The sequence below is a fragment of the Laccaria bicolor genome, genomic scaffold, assembly GCF_000143565.1.
Source record: "Laccaria bicolor S238N-H82 LACBIscaffold_73 genomic scaffold, whole genome shotgun sequence".
NCBI classification, from domain to species: Eukaryota; Fungi; Basidiomycota; class Agaricomycetes; order Agaricales; family Hydnangiaceae; genus Laccaria; species Laccaria bicolor.
The window spans coordinates 110,995-136,673 of record NW_001889944.1 but is presented as its reverse complement, the minus strand read 5'-3'; the positions used below and the strand labels follow the sequence as shown (position 1 = coordinate 136,673).

General features: G+C 48.9%; 12 protein-coding genes across 12 annotated transcripts; 3 read left to right on the top strand and 9 right to left on the bottom strand.

Annotated features, from left to right (window-relative positions):
• Positions 1-1,065: 1,065 nt before the first annotated feature.
• On the bottom strand, positions 1,066-2,437 carry LACBIDRAFT_295963 (uncharacterized protein). Its single transcript, XM_001889800.1, has 6 exons — positions 2,215-2,437; positions 2,131-2,158; positions 1,972-2,078; positions 1,854-1,918; positions 1,384-1,803; positions 1,066-1,331 (listed from the first exon to the last, which is right to left on the bottom strand). The coding sequence occupies exons 1-6, from the start codon at positions 2,422-2,424 to the stop codon at positions 1,196-1,198; spliced, it is 966 nt and encodes a 321-aa protein (XP_001889835.1). The 5' UTR covers positions 2,425-2,437; the 3' UTR covers positions 1,066-1,195.
• Positions 2,438-2,694: 257 nt separating this feature from the next.
• On the top strand, positions 2,695-3,441 carry LACBIDRAFT_316435 (uncharacterized protein; the record flags this gene model as incomplete). The annotated part of the gene is made up of 2 exons (XM_001889838.1): positions 2,695-3,038; positions 3,382-3,441. One exon carries the CDS (start codon positions 2,695-2,697, stop codon positions 2,929-2,931), a length of 237 nt encoding a protein of 78 aa, XP_001889873.1. The 3' UTR covers positions 2,932-3,038; positions 3,382-3,441.
• A 1,961-nt stretch (positions 3,442-5,402) lies between these two features.
• On the top strand, positions 5,403-8,039 carry CHR16208 (SNF2 family DNA-dependent ATPase; the record flags this gene model as incomplete). The annotated part of the gene is given in 12 exon segments (XM_001889837.1): positions 5,403-5,747; positions 5,829-5,913; positions 5,965-6,049; positions 6,104-6,231; positions 6,250-6,335; positions 6,387-6,521; positions 6,581-6,884; positions 6,972-7,195; positions 7,253-7,372; positions 7,432-7,594; positions 7,644-7,683; positions 7,736-8,039. 12 exon segments carry the CDS (start codon positions 5,403-5,405, stop codon positions 8,037-8,039), a joined length of 2,019 nt encoding a protein of 672 aa, XP_001889872.1.
• A 129-nt stretch (positions 8,040-8,168) lies between these two features.
• LACBIDRAFT_148521 (TRAPP complex subunit bet5) lies at positions 8,169-8,849 on the bottom strand (the record flags this gene model as incomplete). Its single annotated transcript, XM_001889799.1, has 3 exons — positions 8,169-8,427; positions 8,494-8,624; positions 8,652-8,849. Coding segments are annotated over 3 exons (588 nt in total), but the record flags the coding sequence as incomplete, so codon positions are not given.
• Positions 8,850-8,992: 143 nt separating this feature from the next.
• On the bottom strand, positions 8,993-10,347 carry LACBIDRAFT_256162 (arginine methyl transferase; the record flags this gene model as incomplete). The annotated part of the gene is made up of 5 exons (XM_001889798.1): positions 8,993-9,180; positions 9,235-9,556; positions 9,606-9,919; positions 9,979-10,071; positions 10,128-10,347. The coding sequence occupies 5 exons, from the start codon at positions 10,345-10,347 to the stop codon at positions 8,993-8,995; spliced, it is 1,137 nt and encodes a 378-aa protein (XP_001889833.1).
• Position 10,348: 1 nt separating this feature from the next.
• On the bottom strand, positions 10,349-11,066 carry LACBIDRAFT_180968 (uncharacterized protein). The gene is made up of 2 exons (XM_001889797.1): positions 10,773-11,066; positions 10,349-10,722 (listed from the first exon to the last, which is right to left on the bottom strand). Exons 1-2 carry the CDS (start codon positions 11,040-11,042, stop codon positions 10,378-10,380), a joined length of 615 nt encoding a protein of 204 aa, XP_001889832.1. The 5' UTR covers positions 11,043-11,066; the 3' UTR covers positions 10,349-10,377.
• A 194-nt stretch (positions 11,067-11,260) lies between these two features.
• Positions 11,261-13,370, top strand: LACBIDRAFT_256131 (uncharacterized protein; the record flags this gene model as incomplete). The annotated part of the gene is made up of 13 exons (XM_001889836.1): positions 11,261-11,422; positions 11,473-11,558; positions 11,614-11,719; positions 11,793-11,874; positions 11,924-12,065; positions 12,116-12,198; positions 12,226-12,306; positions 12,358-12,378; positions 12,438-12,650; positions 12,681-12,766; positions 12,825-12,899; positions 13,044-13,145; positions 13,173-13,370. 13 exons carry the CDS (start codon positions 11,261-11,263, stop codon positions 13,368-13,370), a joined length of 1,437 nt encoding a protein of 478 aa, XP_001889871.1.
• An 86-nt stretch (positions 13,371-13,456) lies between these two features.
• On the bottom strand, positions 13,457-14,497 carry LACBIDRAFT_316429 (uncharacterized protein; the record flags this gene model as incomplete). Its single annotated transcript, XM_001889796.1, has 6 exons — positions 13,457-13,459; positions 13,516-13,540; positions 13,595-13,682; positions 13,738-13,994; positions 14,054-14,317; positions 14,385-14,497. The coding sequence occupies 6 exons, from the start codon at positions 14,495-14,497 to the stop codon at positions 13,457-13,459; spliced, it is 750 nt and encodes a 249-aa protein (XP_001889831.1).
• Positions 14,498-14,752: 255 nt separating this feature from the next.
• Positions 14,753-16,450, bottom strand: LACBIDRAFT_316428 (uncharacterized protein; the record flags this gene model as incomplete). The annotated part of the gene is made up of 4 exons (XM_001889795.1): positions 14,753-14,995; positions 15,066-15,204; positions 15,259-15,446; positions 15,509-16,450. 4 exons carry the CDS (start codon positions 16,448-16,450, stop codon positions 14,753-14,755), a joined length of 1,512 nt encoding a protein of 503 aa, XP_001889830.1.
• A 411-nt stretch (positions 16,451-16,861) lies between these two features.
• Positions 16,862-18,690, bottom strand: LACBIDRAFT_316427 (uncharacterized protein; the record flags this gene model as incomplete). Its single annotated transcript, XM_001889794.1, has 5 exons — positions 16,862-17,040; positions 17,094-17,718; positions 17,772-18,291; positions 18,345-18,419; positions 18,479-18,690. The coding sequence occupies 5 exons, from the start codon at positions 18,688-18,690 to the stop codon at positions 16,862-16,864; spliced, it is 1,611 nt and encodes a 536-aa protein (XP_001889829.1).
• A 389-nt stretch (positions 18,691-19,079) lies between these two features.
• On the bottom strand, positions 19,080-23,699 carry LACBIDRAFT_256187 (uncharacterized protein; the record flags this gene model as incomplete). The annotated part of the gene is given in 21 exon segments (XM_001889793.1): positions 19,080-19,375; positions 19,441-19,562; positions 19,621-19,744; positions 19,802-19,964; positions 20,024-20,148; positions 20,199-20,336; positions 20,390-20,453; positions 20,506-20,600; positions 20,648-20,782; positions 20,802-20,963; positions 21,020-21,186; positions 21,243-21,410; positions 21,453-21,844; positions 21,929-22,440; positions 22,495-22,587; positions 22,643-22,755; positions 22,796-22,838; positions 22,888-22,951; positions 22,997-23,445; positions 23,502-23,582; positions 23,639-23,699. Coding segments are annotated over 21 exon segments (3,567 nt in total), but the record flags the coding sequence as incomplete, so codon positions are not given.
• A 1,651-nt stretch (positions 23,700-25,350) lies between these two features.
• LACBIDRAFT_316424 (uncharacterized protein) lies at positions 25,351-25,640 on the bottom strand (the record flags this gene model as incomplete). The annotated part of the gene is made up of 2 exons (XM_001889792.1): positions 25,351-25,562; positions 25,619-25,640. 2 exons carry the CDS (start codon positions 25,638-25,640, stop codon positions 25,351-25,353), a joined length of 234 nt encoding a protein of 77 aa, XP_001889827.1.
• Positions 25,641-25,679: the final 39 nt, after the last annotated feature.

The following is a 25,679-nucleotide window of genomic DNA, read 5'->3' as shown; positions in this document are numbered from 1 at the left end:
GTCTCCGTCAAGTTCGCTGCATGCCGTTATCACATCGAGAGCGGCTCGATAATGCGTATCTATCTAGGCCAAGCACATAGGTCTACACTCTATCTGGAGGGATTAAGACTTTTCACTTCCTTCCGTAGTTGACCCTCCGTCAATTGCGGGATTGTGGTTATTAAACGGATGCATATCATCTCAACTTGCTCCCCCGTAAACTGGACGACATTTAGCGATATTGAGTACACGTCTGTCCCCTCATCGCTTCTGTCGCGTCTTGACTTTCTCAGCCCGAGCCTGGTGGAAGCCGACGGTGGCGTCACCGAGCCTTGCCGTTGTTGTCCTCTCCCTCACCTCGGAAACGTTTCTCCCAATATAAAAGAGTGTTTTTTATTCTCCATCTTTGACGGAGAATTTTAATCAAGGGTCAGCTCATGCGTTATCATTGCCATTCACGTTCCGACACCGCGGTGTCACCTCTCGGGGATTAGGAGCTTCACCGTCGAAATAACAGGCGTCTCAGGCTTGTGCAACCTACTATTTTCTATCCTGAACTGAATGGCCAACGTTTGATTCTAGTGTCAAAGTTGCCTACGGCAGTCAGCGCCCTGTGCCGCGGTTAACTTGCGCTCGCCGGCGGAACCTACATCAATGCGCAGGGTTAAGTGTCAATGATGGTCAGTGAATAGACTTGAACTCTTTTGTCATTGAGCTCTATTGGCTTTACCATTGGCAGACGCCATGACAATGCTGAAGGTCTAGTTTGTGGTACCTTGGGCCGTTTATGTCTCTTGATGGACACGTTGGATAGCGGTCCTGTCATACGAAGGTTATACCTCGGATGTGGTAGACCAGAAAAGCAATCCAATGCATAGCCTGAAATATTTCGTCATTGTAACCCCACATGGGGAACAGAGCAGATCATCGTCAACAACGGAGAAGTCTATAAAGATCGAAGTGGGACCGCGCACCGGAAAGTTACATCTAATCTAGCGAGATGTCTACTTCTGTTTGATAACATTTGGCCTCACGAACTTCTCAGCATCGATGCATCGTGGTAACCGTTTTGTGTTTTCCAGTCATCTGGACCCTGATGAGAATGTGTAGCATTTGCTGGTCCGTGAGCCTATTCCAGATGATAACAAGTATTACAGTGCTTATACATACATCTGCCTGCGGCAGCCTAGATAAGATCTGGTGATAAAGATGTGTTTTATGCGAACGCGCTGGCTAATCCTCCAAACAAAGTAAGCCACCAAGCCCGGTAGAGCGTCATCACACCCTCTTCATCGATGATTCGTTTCGCGCAATCCACTAAACCAAGATAAGGATCTGCCTCGTGTCGTAGCCTGTGATAGCATTAGCATTTTGAGGAGACAGGTGAGATCGGTGTTTACTGACCCAATGACATCCTCGTCTGCACCAGAAAATTCAGCAGATTCATCGTTATCGCCTTCTACTTCCTGAGAAACGGAGTTGTATTCGGAAGACGCGTGGTTTCTCTGAATGGCAAGCCTCGTTGCAATTACCTCCAGCGGGCTGAGTGCCGCAGTGCTGAGAGCGACGATCACAAGGTAGATAACCATCTTCGGAATGGATATATCTGCCCACGTCAGATCTGGTTTGGAGAGGTTTGGAAGCATTAGACGGCGGAGCGGACCAAGTCCTAACACAACGAGGGAAATGTGCAGCAGCTCAGCGGCCATGAGACCCGGTGTCAGATAGAGTATCCATGGGCGGCGACGTTCGGTAGGTGTAAGAAGAATGCGCAAAGAAGGCATCAACCCCAAGTAAGACAGTTTGTGAGGTGTCGTAATGGAACTAAAGCAGCCTGAGTGATAACTGAGTGATGAGGGCGCCAAATAACGTACCGGTAGGTTAAGATGGCGGTGGGTAAAGAAACCAAGAGCATCGTGATACTGTACAAGAGAGTTCCCTATGTCGAATAGGTTGATAAGAGCGTTTGCAATGCAAAACTGATGTAATTACCAAGACGCCGGTTTCGGGTGCACGATATTTGCCATGTCGTGGTTTATCCGTGTCAACGGCTAGGAGAATGAAAACAGTCACAGCTAGGGTGCTGAGCGCAGTTGGCACTGTGGAAACGTTTGATCATCATCCAGGATGTAGGAGTTGCTGCCAACGTACTCAGCCCCTTGTAAAGTCCTGACCAGCCCTAATTTTGGATATTTATTGAATACGCGTTAGAAGCTGGAACCGAAATTTACACACCTCTATTCTGTAAACCCTTCCAAACATTGCGATATATGATGTGACCACGGGGCCCGTATGTGGTACTACCCCGCCCTCGGTGTCTAAATGAAGACTCTTTGGGTTGTAATTCGCCCGAAACCTCACCAGTACACCAGTAAAGGGTACGATAACCGTTAGGGTAAGGGCTAACGAGAATGAAAGGATTAGGAAGTCAAAAACGCCCAGCATTATGGTGAAAAACGATGTGGACAATGAAGAGGCGCGTAGGGGCTGCGCAGTGAATCCGGTGACACCGTAACAGGTCCGTGCACTGATAGTCACGTGGTGGACGTATTGGTGACTCGTCACTGCCTCACTCTTGTCCTTTTACCATCACAATGCTGGATCATGCTCAACAGGTGGTTGCAATCTGAAATGGCTGGGGTTGTTCCAAGTAACGTCTTATCGATCTTATCGATTCTTTCAAACTGCCCACATAATCTAATTCTTATCTGACTTATGACCAGGTTTCACTGGGCAGTTGCCACCCATCTCTTCTCACAGCACCTATGCTCCTTTTCGATGGAGATGTTCGGCAACCCAAGTCTCACGCTGGAGACTCAAGGTTCTCATTTTTGGCATTGGGTTTTCTTGCACAAAGTGCAGCATTTACTCACGCTGGCTCGGCCTGCGACAGGGTTGTCCGACGTTCGAACCTCTGAACGCATCGACTCCGCTTGGTGGAGTTCTGTGTAAACAGTGCACTCTGCGTTCTTGGGCTTTGTTCAGCTGATTTAGTCAGCTTAAGAAACACTCCACGATAACTTCTGGTTACACTTCCAACTCAAGTGCATGACTAGCCAGTAAGTACTCCCCACTTTATTGCACATTTTTTGTCCACCAGTGTCACGCAAGTCGTTGCCCACGACGGCGTGAGAGGCCCCACCTCTATCGTGCCCGGGTCTTTGAGCCTCAAACTGTTTATCTTTCTGATCCTTCGACAATCGTTGTCGTGGTGTACTGTGGGCGTTTATTCCCTTGTCTGGTACTGGAATGCGGCTGGTATATTGAATTTTTTGTGTTGTAGTTGGAGTTTGGTTCATGTTGGTTTTGGCTCAATGCCAGAAAGCTCGTCGACGTGAGCAGCACTTACAATGTTGGTTTGGGCTAATTGATATACTTGACGCTGATCGCTGCGCTTCGCAGCGTCGACGTGCGTCCTTGTGACGGCGAATTCTCTGTTTTTGTAGTAAGCATTTCTTTCACAAAACGACGCACAAGCTGCGAACGCTCATTGACTTCATTTGCATTTCTTGATGCTTTTTTCGATACCCTGGACTTTTTGGATTCGCGCTTCCCCGTTCTCCACTAGGTCTCACTGCAGCTTTTGCTGGGCGCCTTCAAGCCTATCCTGCGCCAACATGGAGAAGCACGTCTTTGCTCTCATGCTTCTTTGGCATGTCCTTTTCAACACCGGAAATTGTGTTATAATATGATACACGTTCTGGGATTGTAAAGTGGCATGGCCCGCTTTTTCACCTCTTTACACTGCCTTTCAGTGTATACGAAGCCCATGCGCTATGCCTTATCCATCAACCGACGAGTTCAACTGCTCCTCCAGCTCTGCTGCTTCCGCGTTATGGATGCGTTTTGTCGTACTCCCCTCTCCCCGTATTCTTCCCTCCTTTACCTTGTATATAGACCATTGGTGAATACAATAGAATTTTCTTGTGCCACACTGTTTTGACTCTCCGACGTAAGAAGCAATTGAGCTGTACCCACACGTCGCCGTTGATTCCAAGTCACCCATACATACCCCGCACGACGTCCATCCACTTGAAAGCGAACGCCTATATTGTGTATTCGCTTTCTATCTTTGAGATGCTTCCAGGTATGGAGGACCAGCACGCCAAAGTCAGTAGCAATAAAAAAAAATCGGCCGCCCATTGACTAACCTTTTTCAAACGATTTCAGCGACAAGTTGCCCTTGACCAATTGAGATTCAGCAAGCACCGTCGCGCAAATAATCAGACAGCCTCCTCATCGTCGACGACGCTCTTGGATGGCTCGGTTCAACCATCCTATCCCACGCCGCCCTCACAATCTCGAGATGCCACCATTTCTTCAAGATTCTTTCCCTCCACACCCTCCTCACAAGGTACCATTCTTGTGCCAAACTCAAGTCCGCTTCAACATGAAGAACCACCTCGCCCCTACCGGCCATATGGCCACGTTCAGCATCATGACGTGGCAGCCATCTCTACACAACCGTATCTGACCGGGTGGAGCCAACCTCTCGCAGCGTTCACCTCCGATCCATTAAACGCGCCGACAGGATTTACATCAAGTAAAGGTACTTCTCACGCGTCTTTACGTCGGCAATGGAACGGGAACGACTCTTTTGGATCTCACATGCAGGAAGAAGGTCCCCCTCGCAAGCGACCGAATCTTGGACCCTCCCAAGACGCGTTGAGTACCCCTGACTCCCCGCCTTCCCCTGAGATTCGTCGCGCCGGACAGAAACGGCGACCCGTTAATTCTAGTATGGACATCGGTTCTTTCTCATCCGATGACTCGTTGCCAGAACCTGGTGATATGCTCGCTAGCTCTTCGAAATCGCGCATCGTCAGGGGTCGCCCAAGCCCCAGCCCTAAACCCCCAGTAGACCCCGAGGCTGAACGACGGTTTAATATGTTTAAACTTAGTATGCCAGGTTACTCTCCAGCTCGGGTTGAGGCTGCTTGGAGACAAGCTGGCGAGGACGTGGTAAAGGCCGGGGCGTTGGTATCAGACCCTAACTGGCGACCTACGCCAGCCCCTTCACTCGTAACCGAAAAGGAAGTTGTGGGAAGGGTGAAGGAGCTAGATGAGGCGAACAAAGCACTGAGAGTGGCTGCGAAGGAGAAGGGCAAGAAGTCAATGATATACGCCAACCGCTCCACCCTCGAAACTCAGATCCAGTCTTCGTCGACCCCGACAACTTCAAAGGCTGTCCTAGATCTCACCATGTCGCCAACCTCCCCTTTAACGCCTATTCCGGTAAGGGAACCAAGACGGAAACGCGTCAAGAAGCTAGTTATCGGTTCAGATACCGCTGACAGTAGTGAGGATGACGAAAGAGAGTCAAAAAGAGGGCGTACAGATGCCATCCCTTACGAAGAAATGCGAGCGTTCGAGTATTTCAACACAGCTGAGAAAGCTGCTCTTCAAGAACTAACCGGTGGGTTATGTCTCCCTTTTCCAAATCTTCGTCTAAATACTCTCGAACAGGATGCACTCCTGATCAGGCAGAGGCTATCGTTGATCTGCGCCCTTTCGAATCGATTGACGATCTCAACACTAAGCTTGGACAGGGGAAGAAGAAGGCTGGTCCAGGTGGTCTTAGTCCTAAACTATTCGAGGATTGCAAAACAATATTGAAAGGCTATGGGCAAGTCGATGCTGTCCTCGAGGATTGCGAACGGATAGGTGCTGGTCTTAGAGCTGCCATCGCCACATGGACGACATCAGGGAAAGGGAAAGACAAGGCAGACTCTTCTGAAAATGGGGAAACCGATGGGGCTTTGAGCCTCGTTTCCCTGGCGAAATTAAAACAACAAAAAACCAAGGATTATCTTACTTCACAGCCATCTCTGTTGCCTGATGATGTGCAGTTGAAGGAATACCAACTGCTAGGCGTGAATTGGCTCAATTTGCTTTACCGCCGTAAACTCAGCTGCATTCTGGCAGACGAGATGGGTATGCAAATTGGATGTTCAATCTGAAGGCTAAGCTGACTGTTACGATCAGGTCTTGGAAAAACTATCCAAGTCATCAGTTTCCTTGCGTCCATGAAGGAACAAGGGAATAAAGGGCCTCATCTCATAGTGGTACCGTACGTGTATACATATCCTCTCAGGGTTTCTTGGTTATGAACATTGCCCTCTAGTTCATCAACTCTGGAGAACTGGTGTCGAGAGTTTGCCCGATTTGCCCCATCAATATCTGTTCAAACCTATTATGCTGGGAAAGAAGAGCGATCCATGCTCCGCCAGACATTGACGGATACCCAGCGGTGTAACAGCAAGAACGGAGTGGGCTGGGAAGTTCTCATTACAACTTACAACTTGGCCCAAGGGGACGATCGCGACCGGAAATTCTTCCGCAGGATAGATTGGAATGTTTGTCACTTGAACTGTCTTGGTTAGGATGGAAAACTAACCGGAAATCAGTGCTGCATCTATGATGAAGGTCATGTTTTGAAAAACTTTCAGTCGCAACGATATCAGTCATTATTGAAGTTTGGATCCAATTGGAGACTTCTCCTCACGGGAACACCTTTGCAGAACAACCTGCAAGAACTTGTTGTACGTCATGCTTCTACTTGTTCTTTGAAATCTCTCTTAAGCTTGGGTTCTGTTTATAGTCGCTGATGAATTTCATCCTGCCTGATCAATTCGCTACTGCATTGGGCGATCTCAGGGCCATTTTCAAGGTCAAAGGAGACTCAACGGTTTCTTTGCTTTCGCAAGAGCGAATCTCGCGGGCCAAGAAAATGATGACACCTTTTGTTCTCCGGCGGCGCAAGGATCAGGTGCTGAAAGACCTTCCTAACAAGACGGAAAGAATTGAATGGTGCGACATGACGGAACTTCAGAGGTCCATCTATACGGACGCACTTCAACGGTCGCGAAAGACACTCCTCGACGCACCCACACCTGCTGACACCGGTACGCCTGAAGACACGTTAGCCACGAACGGGCGCGGTAAGACTGTCAAGAAGAAACCTAAAGCAAGTGCACGGCCGAAAGATAAAGTCTATCTCGAGAACAGCTCGAATGTTCTGATGGATCTGCGCAAGGCAGCTTCGCACCCTATGTTGTTCCGCACGCGGTTTACCGACGATGTGTTGAGCGGTATAACTCGCCAGCTCCTCAAAGAGCCGGATTTTAAGAAGCGTGGAGCGTTGTTTGATTTGGTGAAGGAAGACATGTCGGTTATGACGGATGCTGAGCTTCAGATCTTTTGCGCGTCGTACAAGGTGAGGAAGGCTTTTAAAACCATTACGGTTGCTCTTTGATTGACCTGTTGCACCAAGTCTACGCGAAAGTACCTACAGGACGAGAATTGTTATCTCGATGCGGGGAAGGTCCAAACACTCCTCAAGCTTCTGTCTACGTACGATAGGGAGGGTAGGAAGGTTCTAATATTCTCTCAGGTGATTTCTCATCAACCCATCATTTACGGCTCAAGCTCACTTTTTCCTTTCTGGTACAGTTCACTCAAATCCTGGACATCCTTCAAGCAGTGTTGAACAACAACAAGATCAAGTACCTCATTCTCACAGGTAGTACGCCTGTTGATGTTCGACAAACGCTGGTGGATGAGTTTACGGAGGACGAGACCATTCCTGTCTTCCTACTGTCGACTAAAGCTGGGGGTAAGCTTCACTTTGTCATTGTCGTTTACGGTCCCTAATTTGTGTTCAGGGATGGGGATAAATTTGACTGCTGCATCTGTTGTAGTCATGTAAGCAAAGTACAACTCGGAATGAATTCTCACCAACTTTTTGTCCCCAAAGGTTCGACCAGGATTTCAACCCCCACAACGACCGTCAAGCCCAAGATCGCGCATACCGGATAGGTCAAAAGCGGGACGTAGACGTCGTCAAGCTCATTTCACGAGGCACTATTGAGGAGGACATGCTAAAGCTCGGCCAGACTAAGCTGGCACTGGACGAAGCCGTTGCGGGGGATAACGGTGAAGATAATGACGAAAGTGCCCCTGAGAAGGCCATGAAAACTTCATTGATGAATGTGCTGAGGCGGCAATTTGAAAAGCAGCAGGAGGATGGTGGAAATGGAACATCGGTTGGAGGGACGTAGATGCGATACACGGGTGGATGGAGCATACCTTTTTCCTCCTCGACACTTACCCTATACATATAACAATGATTGAACTTTCGAGCAGCATAAAAAAACTGGTATAGATGGGACGCAACCCTCTCATTGGGAAAACACGGACAAGCCTCTAACAAGCCTATCAACGCTTGCGCGAAAATACTCATTATCAATGCCATGTTCCCTGTCATCCATCTTCACCAGGGGGTTTCGAACGACGTACTCCAGGAACGGGCCGACATATATCTGGCGCAGGACGAACCGTAGCGAATCGGTTTTTGCGTCGCTGAGCATGACGAATTTGTAGCCTGTGGGGGTTTCGTAGAGGTGCAGTTTGTACGCTGATGTTCGGTAGTTTACGAATTGTTCGTCTCTGCGTCGTAATTTGAGGTTGATGAGAATGTGGAAGGAAAGAAGATAAGAAAAGAAAAAGGCAAACCTCCCAGAAAGTTTCTTGATCATGTTCCTCAGCGAAATGACGACCCCATAAACCAGCTTGGCCTCCTCGTCAAACGCCAGTCCCGTGCTGGACGTCCCAGGTGGGTTCGTCGCTAGTAGCGGCGTCGGTGGCTCGTTTGGGTTCGAGTTGGTGGCTACGACGACGCCTGTGCTTGATGAGAGCGTGTTTCGGGGACTGCTGAAATTCGAGGAGGAAGTGGTGGTGGTGGTTGGATCAAGCGTGGGTTGAGGCGAGATGGCTTGGGATACGGCGGGGAGGATGCCGCCTTCGACTGCGGGCTTTGGGCGGCGTGTGCGGTGCCAGTCCTGGTAGTATACGCAGGTACAGTGTCTGTTGGTGGTGTCATGGTGTGGGTGAGTGGGAGTTGACGGGGGACGCGCCTGTCGTATATGTATAAACTGTTTATCGTCATGGAACAAAGATAAGGTTACAAAAGTTACAAAAAGACATCCCATCTACATCTACGTTGTTGCTACGTCTATATCATGATCCCCATCTTCGCTATCGGTAATCTATAAAACGGCAGCGTAAAGTATTCCCTGCTCTTCCCCCACCGATCTTCCTCAAATGTAGAGGTGACATCCACATCACTCCATTCAACGTCGAATCCTACTTCTGCGAGGTGTAATTCTGCTATGTGGGTGTACACGTCGTAGAAAAGTGCATCTTGCAATATATTTGTCAGAGGGAAGAAAAAGTAATGAAGGGGAATGCACTTACTAGTCGCACCAAGACCATTGAAAAAACTAAACCTCGACTCAGGGCCAGCCAGCAAATCAGGTAGATGCTCAAAGAACCGATGAAGGTCGCTATAATCCTCCGAGAACGTGTCTGTGTAAATGACATCAAACCCGCCCCCATCAAGAAGGACTGACTCGTTCCCATCCGCGTTGATAAAGTCCTGCCACTTTCCTTCGAGGATCTGCACGCCAAGTTTGTCGTACCACCCCAAATCGCGCATATGCTGCAGGACGTCCGGGTGTGGTTCAATTATGATGTGTTGGGTTGGCGGGTGTGGTAGGGATTGGAAGAGGGTATCGATCTATGAGAGCGTTGGTAGGGCGATCATTTGGGATCAGTGGAAGACGCACGATCCCAAGCCCAAATCCAACATTGAGGACCTTCAATCTCTCGTTGTTGGGATGATCATCACAAAGCTTCTTCACGGTCTCCTGCATGATATCTTTCTCCCACCCCATCATCACACCCACCTCCTCTCCCCCAACTTTGAGCATACATATCTCCTGCCCGTGCTCGTCGACTGTATATCGGAGCTTTGATTCTAGGAACACGGTGTTAGACCCTGTAGCTGTTGTATCCTTTTCGCGCAGGATGAGAGCGCCGTCTTCAGCGTCCATCGATTCGTCTGAATCTGAACGGGTGTTTAGAATCCCAAGAAGCATTTCTGCCTGGCACAAGTCAGAGAACGAAAAGAATAGAAGGAAACTGGATTGGATTATGTACCTGCGCGAATGCCCGCGTCGCGGATGCGGGTGTATACCCCTGCGTTGTTAAATGACAAGGCAATATCGCCTGCGGTGTTTTTGAAATTGTCAACTGACGATATGTTATATGATCTGTTCGTATAGACTTGCAAGATGGAATAGACGTACCTGCATTCCATACAGCGCCTCTCTCAATCAAGATCGCAACCAACTCTTCGTTCTGAACATACGCAGCAGCATGCAAAGGCGACACGCCCTCTTCCTCGTTCTGGTACCACACCGGTGCCCCCGATTTCAAGATATCCTTGACAGTCTCTACAGATGCATTTTCGAGGATAGCGTTGATGAGGTGCTCACCCAGCACTGTCGCAGCATCGACTTGGTCCATTGCAAAAAAAGTATAGGTCATGTGATATAATTACATTTCATGAATCGTGATCTTTGTCGTCTCCGCCATTGCTACTGGGGGAGCGGGGCTAGGTGAACGCGGAGGAGCAGACGACGGGCCTGGTTGCTGCTCGTCATTGTCGTCGTCACTTTCCTCTCCAGGTCGTTTGAAAACCAGCTCTTTCCCGTTCACTAACCGTCTCTTCTTTATTGGTGCGTCAGGCCTGCTCTCATCTCCTTCTTTGGTATTACCATCACTCTTGGTCTTTGACCTCTCCTTCTTCTTCTGCCTCTTCGCGCGATTCTTGGCTGTTTTCGCATTCGAAATTCCCTCCGCTTCCCGTTTCTTTCTCTCAAACTCTGCTTCTACCGTTTCCTACCCACTTATCAGTTTAAATGCAACGAATCCAACAAGCAAACACACACCTTCAACGACTCTTCCTCCAACATCTTCAACCTCTCGTACTCCCTCCGCCTGCTTGCTTTGTACACATGGAACTCACCACTCCCAGCACCAGCGCTGGATCCCTGAACGTTCTTCATCATTTCGCGTGCGGGTCGGAGTGTCTTATCTTTTGGTGGTGGTGGGACATAAGCGGGCTTTGCGGGGTCTTTGAGTAGTTTTTCAAGCTGATAACGTTGTTTCTCGACGGCCGTGAGGGCATGGCGGTTCGTAGTCGTTGAGGAGGAGGACATTGAAGTTCAACGGCAAGAGTCAAGTTGATGATGCTCTTGCCAAACCTGGCACAACAACTCCTTCTCTTGAAGTTCTCTTTTCCTGCAGTTGGATGTCCAACGGTACAACCCTTCTCAGCCAAGTCAAACGATCATCGAAATTTCACTTTCAAATCTCCCCATTCTCGCCACAAGACCAGTTTCGTCAAAATATCATCAACCTCGTTCGATCGAGTCTCATGCCTACCACCGACTCATCTCCCATCCCACAACCCCCAGGGCTCAAAAAGATCGCGCCGTATTGGTACCCGTATACGACCATGACGAAGATGCGCTGGATTGGGAGGGAGTTGCTCGAGGTTGTATCGACTGAATTTCGGGATCGGTCTATGGAGTATTACGTGCGTTTCCTATTACCATGTCAAAATCGAACTCATTTTTTTTTTCATAGAGATACGCACTCGAATCGGGTGTCACAACCGTTAACGGCCAAATCGCGAAACCCGATACGAAATTGCGGGACGGAGATCGCATCGAGTACGTCTCTTCCCATCTCCTCCTCTTTCATAAATTTCAAACCACTCCGAAATAGAAACATAGTACACAGACACGAACCACCAGTAACCTCCACACCCGTCAAGGTTCTCTACCACGACGTGGAGCGCGAATTTTTAGTGGTTGATAAACCGGGCAGCATCGTTCGTTCGTTTCGTCTTCATAACTCCCTTCTCTACCATTCCCTAATCTATCTTTTTTGAAACTCCCTGACAGCCTGTTCACGCGTCTGGTCGATACTACCGCAACACTCTTATTGAGATACTAGTGAACGATTTTGGGTACAAGAAATGTTATCGTATGCCTCCCCCTTCAACCTTAAGTTACAAAGCTAACCAAAAAGTTAGCGGCGAATCGACTGGATAGGCTAACCTCCGGCCTGATGATCATCCCCCTATCCCCTGACAGGGCACGCGTACTCACTGATGAATTCACGACTGGGACGGTACGCAAGGAGTACGTTGCGCGCGTGAGGGGCCGGTTTCCTGCGTATGTGTATTCTTCACCCACATTACACTCGCTCAATTGTGACTCAATAGGCAAGAAATCGTATGCGAAGAGCCACTTTTGACTGTTGATCGGCAAATGGGGCTGAATATCGTTCATCCGGAAGGAAAGGTGCGTAGACATGGCTTTTGCATTTATTCAGTATTCATCCACCTACAGCCTGCAAAAACGGTGTTCAATCTAATAAGATACGACGAAAACACGAATAGCAGCGTCGTCAGATGTACGTAAGCTTTGCACCTCTCAAAAAAATGTGTATTAACTCCCCGTCTAGGCGAACCTTTAACAGGACGATGTACGCTTTCCCGCCTTCCTTCCTTATTGACCCCAAGTCATCCTCACCTTGCCATATAGCCCATCAACTCCGTGTCCACCTCCAATATCTCGGCTTCCCCATAGCCAACGACCCCATCTACTCTGAATCCCGTATATGGGGTGAAAAAATCGGTAAAGGCGGCGTGGACACCGTACCAAGCGACGAGCGCTCTGCCCCGGCGCCGCCTCCTCATTTAGAGGAGCTGACGAAGATGGGTGGGAGTCCAGAGTCTTTACGTACAGAGAAAGACGGTAAGACGAACAATAAGCTTCTCCCGCGAGAGACGGGTGAGGATATTGGTATGGGATCACCGGTACCGCTCTCGAGCGAGGCGGTGGGTGTTATTACGAGGTTGAGGAATATGAAGGTCTGTCGTCTTAAAAACAACAGAAAAAAATGTATTAACTGACGAAAAAAATGTAAAGGACGAAGATGAAGACTGGAGTCGATGGCGGGATGTCGTGTTTAGAGCCAAGGGGGCTTTGGGCCCTCATAACTTGGTTATTAAGCCGCCTCCGCCGCAGAATAGGAGGAAGAGGGGTGGGAATGGGGAGTTGATGGTTAGAGAAACTCCAGCTGCTGCTGCGTTAAAGGAAGGAGGAGGGGAAGGCGAAGGGAAGGAAACCTCGTCGTCCTCGGTTCAGCCACAAGGCGAATCGACACAGTCACAAGGCGAAACAATTACGCAGTCTTTAGGCGAAGGCGAATCATCCACAGACTCGCCCTCCCAACTGACAACAGACGAAGTTCTTTCAAAAATATCCTCAATGGAGCCTGCTCAGGACGTCAACACCGTGATCCAATCCGACAACCTCTATTGTCCAGAATGTTATTTGCCTTTACACCCTGACCCCAAGCCAGAGAAGCTGTACATCTTTTTGCATGCGCGGAAGTATACCACGAGTTTTGGGGCTTTTGAGACGGATATGCCAGAGTGGGCTGCGGAGGGATGGGTTTGGGATCAGAGTTAGTTATTGAATAGAAAGCATGACTTCATCGTGAGGGTATTATGTGCAAAATACATGGCTGTGATAGAATTATGATACACCAGGTATAGTTACTGTTGTGAAAGTTGTTATTAGTTGTCCAGTGGATTAAGATCCTTGTGAGGAATACCTTGATAAATTTGGCCATGAATTTTCTGTTCGTAACTGGTCAGAACGAACAAAAAACAAAGAAAACAGTAGAAACGGACTTGTGGAACTCTGTCCTTAGCAAATCATTGACAAAGTGGCCTTGGCCCTTATCCTTTGGCGTCATCGCCTGGTTCTTGAAAATCAGGTCTACCCCAATTTCATTCCCTCAGCAACACACATATCGAGAGAAACAAGAACGCACCATCGTCCCACCGCCGCTTAACCTGGAAAGTCCCCGGAACCGTCGTATTCACCCCCCGTGGCGTTTCCTGGCCCAGCGCCGCGGCCAAGTTCAACAGTGGATTCGAAGTGGCGATGTCCGCCTCCCTCTTCGCTGCGTCTGACGCATTCTGTTCATTCTCCAAGCGAAGTCTCTCTTCTTCCCTTTCTCGTTTGATCTTTTCGAGTTCGCGCAGAAGTTCAGCTGTATCGTCTTCCTCGTCGTCAGAGTCTTCTTCGCTAAATGCACGCAACGAAGGTTTAGTTCGTTCAGCGGATGGTTTAATGATATCACACACCTTTCATCATCCTCGTCTTTCATCTTCGAGTCCTCGCCGTCCTTCTCATCATCATCATCCTTATCCAATTCCAACGCCTCCTGAAGCAACTTCCTCCTCTTATTCGCCTCTTCGTCAACAACAGGTGCCGCTGAATCCTCTACAGCCAACGGCGGCTTTCCCTCCGCCTTGCGTTTCTTGTTCTTCGCCTCATGCTCAGCTGCCAGAAGCTCGGCTCGTAAATCCCGAGTCTTCACTTCGCCCGCAGACGTTTGTCCTACTTGGCTGGTGGTAGAAACACGTTGTTGGACAGGGTGTTTATTATATTATTAGCATGGAAGACTAGACGAACCGGAATTTAAGTTTAGTGTGTGCAGCCATATCCCGTACTGAGAACTGGCGCGAGCCGCCCTTGACATCCTTTGCTTGAGCTGGATCCCATGTCGGTCTGTGAGCTGTGGACATTTTGCGTGAAAGGTAGTGTCAAGGTTGTGTAGTAGGACTTCAAGTTGTGAACAATGAATGCCAAACAAAACAAGCAGAAACCGTAAATTCGTTAAATACGTGACACAGCGTGCAAAGCAAAAAAACGACGATGTACAAGCAACTAGTGAGTGTGGATTCTAAGTTAGGATAAAAACGCTAGACCTCGTCGCATAGTCGTCAAGAGTGTGTTGGGCGAGATACATCGTTATAAATTAGTCTATCATTCATTGTTTATCATGATGCCGTTGACGTTGACGTTTCCGATTGTGGTGGCCGTGTTGGACGAAACGAATAAAACTCGCGTCGCAAGTCCGCGCGCATGGCCTTGCCTTCCTTCCACCGTCGCTCAAATGACCTCTTGTTGGATAATGATAGCCGGGCCTGGTCTTGTTTTTGTTTCTGGAGGGCGTATGATTGCTTGTGGGCTTCGGTTAGGAGGTAGTGGAGGTGTCGAAGTCGTAGCCTATCAAAGGACGCCTAGAATGGAGGTCCGAGAGTCTGTCACTCACAAGACAAAAAGGCGCGTGTTCAGAAGAGAAGAACGTACAATAAATTTCGAAGCCAAGTCCGCCATCTTGCGCTCGTGTTCTTGTAATTTAAAGAGGACAACCATCCGTTGTTTTGGTCGTAAAGATTGAGAACGCGCCTCTACAGCTTTCTTGATGCCCATAAGTCGCTTCAAAGTCCTTGAACTTGAAATCAAAACCCCAGCTCAAGGACAGAAAAAAAAAACCCCCCACCTCCGAAGCGAACGAAGCCTATCCCCATATTTGAGATGCCACGCTGCCGATCGGACCCTCCATTCCTCTTCGCCAATCTGGTTGCGCCGCGTGAGGGTGCTTCTTACAGACGACACGCTCTCCTCGAGGCGCAAGCAGATTTCGCTGTGTTCCGCGAGGTCGCCCCCAGAATCGATGGCCAAAAAAACCTGTTATGGAAAAAAAGCCTTAGTAGGTTCTATCGATAAAAATCAAACAACAGATGGCATACAGTGTACATGAACTGAATGTCCTGCACCGTCGTCGTAACTAAACGAAGACATTCTTGAACGAGCGCGATTTCCGTTTCCGCGTCCAGTGGTCCTGCAATCGCGTGGTTTTTCGGTGGCGCAGGTGTCATTGTCCGCAGCGGCGTTGGCGCGTAACCATTGACAGCATGTCGAGGATACACGCTTGACGTCGGTGACAGCTCACTCATCTGTCTTTCGAGCGGTCGTGGCGGAGGCGTGGTGTTCGGTGGCAATGACGGTGGCGGCGTCCGACTCGGAGGAATGATAGCAAAAGGCTGATAGTACTCAGAGATAAACGGCGGCGAGAAAAGCGGCAATAGCTGCTCCCTGTCCGTAAACCGAGGAGCAGGGGGTGGTGTGGTGGAGGGTGGCAAAGGTGACGCAGAACGCGAGGCAAATTCTCGCAAATTGAATCCTCCGCTACCAGTGCCCGTATTCATGGGCGAGAGCGCGGTGAGTGGTCGTCGATGTTCGTGATGTTTGTCGTGAAACGCGTTGGTTGTTGCGCTTTTATTATCGTCGTTGTCGTCTTGCTCCGAGCTTATTTCTTCTAGCTTTCCGCGCGCCTGATAATATTGCCGCCCAAAAGCGTCAACCATCCAACCGCCCTCCCGTTCGTAATCTTGAACCTGTAGACAACTACTGCTGGTGGCGACGGACGGGCGGGCTTGGTGGGGATTCAAAAGATAAAAATCGAGGTCGGCTTGAGTGGCGATAGGCGGTACAGGATAACCAAAGATGTCCACACCAATGGGCCCGTCGTTAGGGTTGAGAACGCCTAGGGTGTTGGAAAAATGTTGAACATGAGGCAAGGGACCCAGGTTTTCGTTGGTAGTTGGTGGGCGCTGTGGACGGCGCGGACGAGTCTGACCTGTCAGTTCTCGAACTCTGCGATTAGCAACATCTGCAGACGGGAACGCCATGCTCGTGAAGGAGAAAAATGAGCACTCAAAAGTCCAAATACCCAAGCAATATAAGAGAAAGAGAAGTGGTCGGATGCATAACCAGCGAAGAGTGTGTCCACAATAAAAGTACCCGGGTCGCTAGCACGCAAGGTACGAACAAAGGTAACAATCATCTCAAAATACAAAGCCCCCTTTGCATCTAACCATTCCCAGCGTCATCGGCGCTTTAAGTATCTATACATAAACAGCTATATCCTCCAGGTATTTTCAAATTTGGTCCCTTGTCGAGGGAGATGGAATGGAAATGAAAGTACAATGTCCAGCAGCATCGAACAAACAAAAAGGGACTACGAAAAAACATATCTGAAACGACCTTGAGCACAACGTCTGGAGCATCGAACAAAGAAAAAAACGTACCTCCACCTCACCCTAGAATAAGCACACAAAGTTGCTAGGGAAGACATTCCTTCCTTCCACCCGCCTAGCCTCATCCAACAACTCGCCACTCCACCACCCATCATCAGGAGTGGCAGTCACCGCAATAACGTCACCAGCCTGGAAATCAAACTCTTCTTCAATCGTGGCTGTGTATTCATAAAGCGCTTTTACTATACATTAAAAAATCATCAGATCTCAAAGTCGCACTAAAATCAAAACTTGCACCTACCATAAAATAGAACCTTACTGCTCTGCGTCGGAAGCAGTGGTGGTGGCGTTTGCGCTCTACCTTCCCCGAGGCCTCCCCCAACTGGCAAGACAGGCAAGGGTTGGGAAACACGATTCGGCCGCCGTGGTGAGGGTGATCGACGGCTGCTAGAAGCCGTTGGCTGCTGGTGCACTTCAGGCAGGGGTGGAGGGGGGTTGGTGGGTGGATTCGTACGAGGGGGTGGCTGTTGGTGGGAGCGATTGGGCGTGTGCGTACGTTGTATACCGTTCGGGGCGTGACTGGTGGCGTCGTGTGTGATTGAATGAGGAGAATGGTTATCACCATTGGCCGGCGGATGGTGAATTGGTGCGGGCGTGTCGTCGATGGAGTTTTGGCGGCTGGGGGCGGGTACGGCCTGTGGGTCCCCTGGGTACATGAGCGGTGGTCGTGCTATAATCCGTTGGAACTCTGCTAATCGGAAGCTCTGTGTTTCGGGAAGCGCTGGGTTCTGTTGGCCGGCATACGGGACAAATGCGGGGGGTTGGGGTATGGAATTGCCCGTTCCATGCTCATGGACGAAGTTCTCAACGTCTTTTTCAGGGTCTAGCTGATCGAGCGCAGTGCGCACACGCTCACACGACTAATGAAAATAATCAGTAACTTGTTCCGGTGTGGAGAGTGAGATGATCTCACCAGATCATCAGTAACACATATGGTGGAGACATCATTTGCGTACACCCATATCACATCTTTCATGATGTCTATCCGTTCCTCCTCCAAATCCTGGCACGAATCGCAAAACGCCTTCCACTCGCCCTCCCATTCGGGTATCAGATCCAACAATCCTTTGGTAAAATTAGCCAAGTCCTTCTCGTTAGCCTGCACCGTTTGTCGAGCCCGTGTGAGCTTCATATTAATTCGTTCGAGATCCTTGCCTGTCATGAAGGTAGCCTGCTGGGAATATGAATTTATCCGTACACAATCCGCCTCGTATTTCTCGCGTGCTTTCTGTACGTACGCCTCTTGCGTCTGCTTTTGCTTGAACTTCTTCTCGAGGGCCGCCTGTCGTGTCCGCCGATGTTCCACCTGCGTGTCGTGAAATTGAGCAGTCCGAGCTTCGTGATCGCTGCGGATCTTGTGTGCGAGTTCCAGATGGCTTTGAGCCATTCTTTCCGTCTCAATGCGGAGGGTGTCGAGGGAGTTTCTCAGTTCGCTGTATAGTGCGGTTGGCAAGGCACTCAAAGTGAAATTCCATGCGCAGCTCACCCAATCTCATCAGAACCAATTGATAGCTTTGCAAGTTTTGCGAGCCGATGAGAGTATTCCTCCTCTATAACAGCCCTAAAATAGGTCGATCCGGTGAGAATACATAGCATCTTGGGAGGACAAAAGGAGCACACCTTTCGTTCCAAAAGCTGATCAATTCGTCCGTCGTCTTCGAGGCCCCTCGCATACGCGTAAATAGAATAGTTGGACCATCATCTCCGGGTCCCCAGAAGGAGTTGCAGTATTCACGCGAGTGACTGCCGTTGTAGATGTCTACGTCTGGAGGCAAAGGATGCTTGGCAAAGCGAGATAGTGATGTCGCTGATTGTTGGGTCCGGGTCGCCATTGGCGGTGGGAAGGCTGAGTGAGGGGGAAGAAAGAGACGGTAGTGAGATCAGTTGGTCGTTAATAAGAAAAGGACTCGGCTTTGTGACCAACTCTCAGTTCAATCACATTCCTGCCAAATTTATACTACGTAACGACATTTTCTCCTTCCGAACATATTCCAAGTGCGCCCCTACCGCCGCTCACCGAACCTTGTGAAATTCATCCTTAATATTCGACGACAGCTTGCACCCCCGACCCGCTGTGTTATCTTTCGACCGAGCAGCGGAGGAGACAAGCATTTTGCAAGCATCTGAAATACATTGGAAATACATACATGAGTGAACACACCGTTATGTATCTCTACATCATAAGCCGCACACTCACACCGCCCACCAAGCCTCCTTCGAATCATTCCATATCAAATAAATTCATTCTCCATCCCTTCCCTTGACTCAAATCCGGTTTCGACACCTTGTCAATTGGATTTATCTGCTTTTTCTTCTCCGCTTCCTCCATCCGCGTTAGCCATGTATCCGGCGCAGGAACTTCCGCATCTCCGTCAGTGACAGGCCGCGCCCATATGTCTTCCACAGCAACCCTAAACTCGGCTTCGAAATCGCTGATCTCCTTTTGGAGTTCTTGCCCCTCCCGACGATGATCCGGCGTGATTTGGAATAAATGAGGAAGAAGGTTACGAGCTTCACCTTGAAATGAATAAAAAAATGCAAAACATGAGTAAGACCGTGGTCACCGGAGTATTATTACCCACCTTGCGCAGCTGTAAACCTCTCGACAAGCTTGGCAATGGATTTGAGGAGATATTCCTCCTCGTCAACCGTGCCTTTGCGTCCAGATCCCACTTTTCGCTCAGCTTTCCGCTTGGACCGGGAACTTCGCCTAAAAATAAAAAGGATCACGAAAAACTCCCGCCAAACATGATTGCACCCACTTTGATGACCTTGACGTTGCTGTTGGGGCGACAGTATAACGAGTGAAAGCAGTTGCCGGCATCGAAACATCCGTCATCACGTCGATATTTTGCAAAGCCACATCTTCTGTTCCATAAAACACATCTTTCGTTGCAACGTCAGCGTCTCAGCGTTTCAATGAAACAAATTTGATGGATTTACCGGGTTCCTCTTCCTTTTTGATGCGTAGCTCTCGAAGACGATCCACCTGCTTGCGAAGCTGAGCTTGCATTTCGCCAACTTCCTCCGAAAGCTGTGCACGGCTTTCGAAGGCTGCTGGATGGATTACGTCCTCCAAGAGCTCAGCTTTGGATGAAAGAGTTGCCTACGAAAGTAAGAGGAATCATCAGCGTTGCAGGTCGGACGAAACGCGAAAACTCTCACAATGCGCCGTGCTTCAGAAAACATGTTGCCTTGGACGAATGCTATGACCGCCTCACGGGTATCTTTGGAATAATCCAACAATACTCTGCCAGCATCTGAATGGCGCTTCTTGGAAACCAAATCCTCTGTTGGAAAGTTACGCTCCTGTTCAAAGTTACAACCCGAAAAGGCCAACCAGCAACTCTGTATCCCATCTCGACAAGCTTTTCCTCTCCAACGTTTTCAAGAACAGCAAGGTTGAAGAGTTCTTGCCACTGAAGGCACTTCTCGTAGGATACCATAGCCTTCGATATCTTGTTGGCCTCCACGAAAACTGCACATGCAAATTAGCAGCCAAATTTCTGTTGAAGGCTCTTGGATGATCACCTTCCGCTGCCTGCTTGAACTCCCTTCTTTCGAACAGCCAATCACCGTACAACTCCAAAATCGCCTGGAAAAGATTGACATGATGATGATGCCCATTTAGAACAGGAGAATCATACCTCAAACCGATCGGTGTTCTTCCATATTGACAATGCTAGCTCATAGAGTCGATGGAGCTCAATGTACGAAACGGCTTCATCAAACCGCTCGGGGACTAGCTACACGTGAGTCATAAAACCCCGGACGAACCCAGGAACGTACCAGCGAGGCTCAAATTCCGCAAAGCACTCTGATACCTCTTAAGATGATCGTCGATGCGGAATCTCTGATAATATTTGTCGAGCGCCCGGAGTTCTCTCAGGAATGGGAGATACTCTCGTGGATCCTGGTACACATCTTAGTAACAATGATCGACCTCTGATATGATGGGACGAAATAGCAACCTTTTGGGCGTGTTGGGCGATCATGAGCACAAGGGAGAAATCATACATTCCAAGGGCAGTGTCGAAAAGCCGGTCGGCATCAACGAGGAATATGATGTACTTCACAGCTTCCTCCACCAAATTTGGGTCAGATTCTATTATGGTGAGTAGCCGTCAGATCATATAAATCGTAGTTTGAAGAGACCCAGACCTCGTAGGCGCAAAAGCTGCAAGAGACCAGCTTCGTGATCTGGCGGCGTTTTCACGACGTGTGCGGTCAATATTGTGTTGATGTACTTTGCCAGGTCTATCTTTTCCAACTCCAGGCGAATGGCGTCTGAGACTTTTGTAATTATATCTTGTGATTGCGGACCGCGTCTGAGAAACCATGATATGAGTAGTTCCTTTGAAGAAGACAAACACCCTAAACTCACCCTATAGAGGTTAGGAACAGATTAAGGTGATCTACCTCGGGTATTTGATTGACGAACGAGGACGCCTGTTCCAAGAAAGTTGCCTGATCGTGATCAACAAGGACGTTGAGTTCAATCCGATGTTTCCGGCAGGCAAAAAAGGCCTTGCGATAATTGCCACTACAGTCCCTTCAGTTAGCTGCACATCGACCGAAAAGTAGAATCACTGACGCATCAAGATCTTGTTTAACGACCTCCATGACCAGTGGTCTTGGGTTGATAGTTTCGAGATTTCCTCTCGGCATCTGAAGCACCAAGCTCATCGAGCTGGGCACGGCAGTGACAATCCGTGATCCACGTTCCAGCTTTCTTGACAAAGTCGTCGTAGAAGCGGCGTCTCCAACTTTGAAGTTCGATAACTCTTTGACGGGCACAAATATTGCTTCGTGTGTGTTTGTCGTGTAAATGACAAAGTTTGAAGCGACAGCGAAAGAAGTCACATTCCCTGATAGGATCGAGGGTTCCGAGTTGGCTTTTGCCGCGTTGAGCTGACCAGACTTTCCTAAGCCAATGAACACGCTGTTTGACAGACCATCCTTTTCCTTAGACGGCAGAATCACCGTCTCGACCTGCAGACAAAATTCGGGAAAGCTTGTAAAGGGGGAATCGGAGCCATCTGGAACGAAAGATCGGTCAGTTAGCCTAACTTTAACGGGGATGACTATACATTTTATAAGATCTCCCTTCGGTGTTTGGTATATGTCTGGGGAATTGTTCAAGAGTCGACAATTCCGTGGACAGGCCATTTTATCAAGATTGGTCACATCATTCCCGTTGACGTGCAAACGCGCAATCACGTCAGTCCCAATTGATGAGGTACCCAAAACAACAATCGTTGGGAGTGTATCAGCGGGGTTTTGCAAAGCAATTTGTCTCCATTGGACCGTAGTGTCGTTTCGTGCATACCCAGATAGGATTTTCTTGGGAGCCATGACGGGGCCCGAGTTGGAACCAATACGTGTGTTTAGAGACCACAACTCCAGGTACCCTGATTCCCAAAGAACAGCAAGGATGTCATCTTGGGATGAGAGACTAATATGTATTGGTGTCTTCATATTGATGAAATCGGAAGCTGATGGTGGAGAAGCGAGCACGAGTTGATATGAAGACATGGGCGGAGGAACATTTTGAACTCGAAATGGTGTCAGTAGGATAGTAGCTTCTCAAACAAAGGTTAACGACAAAGAGCATGGCGGGGTCAAACTGGACTTACAGCCGTCGAGAACCGCAACTGTGCCACTGTCATTTGGAGGTTGAGATCTAGAGACAAATGTGTCCCATGCGTATTTTCGTTGTATGAGTTGCGCTATATAAGGGGATGAGCGTTGAAATCAGAAACTTGAGAAGCGGGCGAATGTTACTCTGAGTGGTTAGCAATAGATAAAGGGGGACTTCTGGATGCCAAGAGACGGATGTAAAGCGACCAGGTTGTCCCGAAGGTGAAAGAGGAGCGGCGATCTCATGTTTGAGATACCTGCAATGTTGATCAGTCTCACCATCAATCCCGGATGGACATCTGGGCTTGCCAGTGATAATTTCCCGTGCTCCACAGTTGAACTGATCGAAATAGATATTAATGTGCAGACATTACGAAAAGAGGTCGTACCAATATCGCCATCGTCTCCCTCGATCCAGACACTGAGAACATTGGAGTCTGCGTTCCAATCCAGCTCACGAACTTGATATCCCCAGCGCCTTTGGTACCCAGAATCGACACCCTCCACTTTCCCTCCCAGATGTTCGACTCTCAAATTAAACTCGCCATGTCGGAGGCCATTTCTCTCGAAGAAGACGACGTCGTGTCTGCCCTCCTTTCCCGCACCGCCTCCTTCAAAACCGAACCTCTGAGTTCCAACGATGAGGTTACCAGAAGGCCTCCAGACCAAAGGATGTTCAAGACCCGGAACAGCTTCAGATGTTGATTGCAGAGCAGCTTGTCTATCATAAACACGGAGCGTCCGATGGCGCAGACCATTAGCATCCTCGGGCGAAAGGGACGACACAACGAAGAATGCGCCATCACCGCGCCAGCTTATACGTGGTTGATTATCGTCATCAGGACTTGAGCCGACCTTCGTTATTGATGGGGCCTGGGCTGCTGTTTTTCCAAGAGATCCATGAAATTGGGTTTGTTTCGATCCCCACCCAACGTTGATAGGTGCGTCTGATAATACCAAGGGTTATTTCGAAAGTAAAGGTGGAAACAAAACCTCATCAAACCTTCTCCAAACTCGTCCGCGTGTAGTGGCGTTTCAGACAGGACATCGAGTGCAGAAGTCATGAGTACGAGCTTCTGCTCGCCTGTCCTCAACCAAAAGTTGCAAACGATTGTGAAAAAAAAAGAGATTTCTGCCCACCTGTAATAATGGCGAGCAACGATTCGTCTGGGTTCCATGCGGCCGCTAAGATTCCCGACTCAAAGGTTCCCTCTACTTCGGCCTGGAAAACGAGTCAGATGACTCCGAAACTTGACCAACGAAATCCAAGTACTGGTGAATCTTCCTCTTCCAAAGATACCACCACAACGTCCCCGCCTCGCATAATAGACACGATACGCCGCAATTCCGCTACGACACGAAGGGAGAGAATCTGAGTCTCACTTGGCCCATTAGATGAGGGAACACTCGTGAACATCGTCACTGCCGTCGGAGATATCTAACAATCGTTGAGTTCAAACATCTCAACGAGAGAAAGTACTGCACTGTATGATCGCTATTTAATTGAGCAACACGCCATAGTTCCACTGCAACCTCCCCATCCAAAGTTTGTTGTTCAGATGCAGCGTAAATGACATTTTCGTCGAGATCGATTGCCGTCGACGTGAGGTTTAGGTCGGCAAAGGATGAGGATTCTGTGGCAATAAGAGTAAGATTGCGCATTATAACCTAGTCAAGAAATCAGGATCTCGTTGCAAACATTTAGTACGCGATAACTTGGTGAATGATCGTGATCGCAAAAGGCGTTGTTAGTCACTGAGGTTGGAGCCAAATAAAGGCTGTAACCTTCGCTTTCACCCCTCCATTCCCGTTACCGATGGCACCAGTACGGACGCGCGGCAAGCCGTCGAGCCCAGAGGCCTCGACTTCTAATCAAGCTGCCTCCTCGAAAAAACCACGAAAGCACAGTCATCATCACGAGAAGGAATCAACCAGTGCTCCTGGAGTGCAGAAACTCAAGGCCTCTTTGAGGCAGACGCGGAGATTGCTCGCCAAGGTAAACCCTGTGCTACACCTATGCTTTCTCGAGCTTGATCATCTACCTTTGCCTGCCGTTATAGGATAACCTGGCTGCTGATGTCAGAGTGGAGACGGAGCGACGCCTAAAAGCCTTAGAAGCCGAGCTGCACCAGGCGGAGATTGCAAATAAGGAAAGGGCAATGGCTGTCCGATATCACAAGGTCAAATTTTTTGGTGCGTTGACTTTTTTGGTATGTGCCGCGGAATGCGCTGAGGTCAATTGACAGAGCGACAGAAAGTCACCCGTAAATTGAAGCAAGCGAAAGCACGCCTAAAATCCGCGAGTGGTTCGGAGAAGGAACTTATTGCGTCAGAAGTATCCGCTCTCCGAGTCGACCTCAACTACACTCTTGTGCGTTCTCAATCATTTTTTTTCTTGGGTATCATCTGACAGCGTATACATGAAGCACTATCCCAAATCACAAAAGTACATATCATTATTCCCACCGGAGGTCAGGAAAGGTACGGTTGCCCCCTCCCAGGAGGACGCGGCGGCCACCGCCAAGGCTCGTGAAGAAATTCGTAGTTGGATACGGCTTCGTATGGAGAAGGGGGAGCTGTCAATTGAACCAGAGTTGCATATGGATTCAAGAAACGATGCTAGACAAGTAATGGAGCCAAGTATCCGAGCAGATCGAAAACAAAAGAACGGCCCAAAGAATAGTTTTCGCCCAGTTGGTGACCTTGTTGAAGATGATGCCTTTTTTGAGGATGATAATGAAAACAGTTCATGATATGGTCTCTTTTGTCGAAATATCTTGTGACTCTATGTCGCAACATTCCACATCGAAAGGTTTGCTTGCTTGATGAGAAACTTTCAGACTTGCATAAATTCACTCCAGCAATGATGTATTAGGGTTAGGGTTAAAAGAAACGAAAGTCATAAAATAAAGAGCCCACCCAGCCAGAGTGGCCGAAGTGGGACAGGAAAATATTGAGACGGTGCATGCACCGAAGCACATACAAGCCGCAGACACCCCCTGAGGACAAGGTCGCCGTGCTATGGAGGATCTCCACAGCCCATAAACCCAGGTACTTGAAGGAGCTTATGCCATCAAGGTAAGTATGAGATGTTCACTTGTACGCCTGCAACTTTTATACCTCGCGACGGCGCACGGACCATTGATGACCTTACATCATTAATTGATCGTGTCGTGAGGAT

What these genes read in the sequence shown, in the direction of transcription:
- LACBIDRAFT_295963 (XM_001889800.1), bottom strand. Translation starts at nt 2,424, where the DNA reads ATGCTGGGCGTTTTTGACTTCCTAATCCTTTCATTCTCGTTAGCCCTT. An exon ending in AGGACTTTACAAGGGGCTGA is followed by an intron (nt 2,079 to 2,130) that starts GTACGTTGGCAG and finishes ACGTTTCCACAG; the next exon opens with TGCCAACTGCGCTCAGCACC. An exon ending in ACCGCCATCTTAACCTACCG is followed by an intron (nt 1,804 to 1,853) that starts GTACGTTATTTG and finishes AGGCTGCTTTAG; the next exon opens with TTCCATTACGACACCTCACA.
- LACBIDRAFT_180968 (XM_001889797.1), bottom strand. Translation starts at nt 11,042, where the DNA reads ATGTCCTCCTCCTCAACGACTACGAACCGCCATGCCCTCACGGCCGTC. An exon ending in TGGAGGAAGAGTCGTTGAAG is followed by an intron (nt 10,723 to 10,772) that starts GTGTGTGTTTGC and finishes ATAAGTGGGTAG; the next exon opens with GAAACGGTAGAAGCAGAGTT.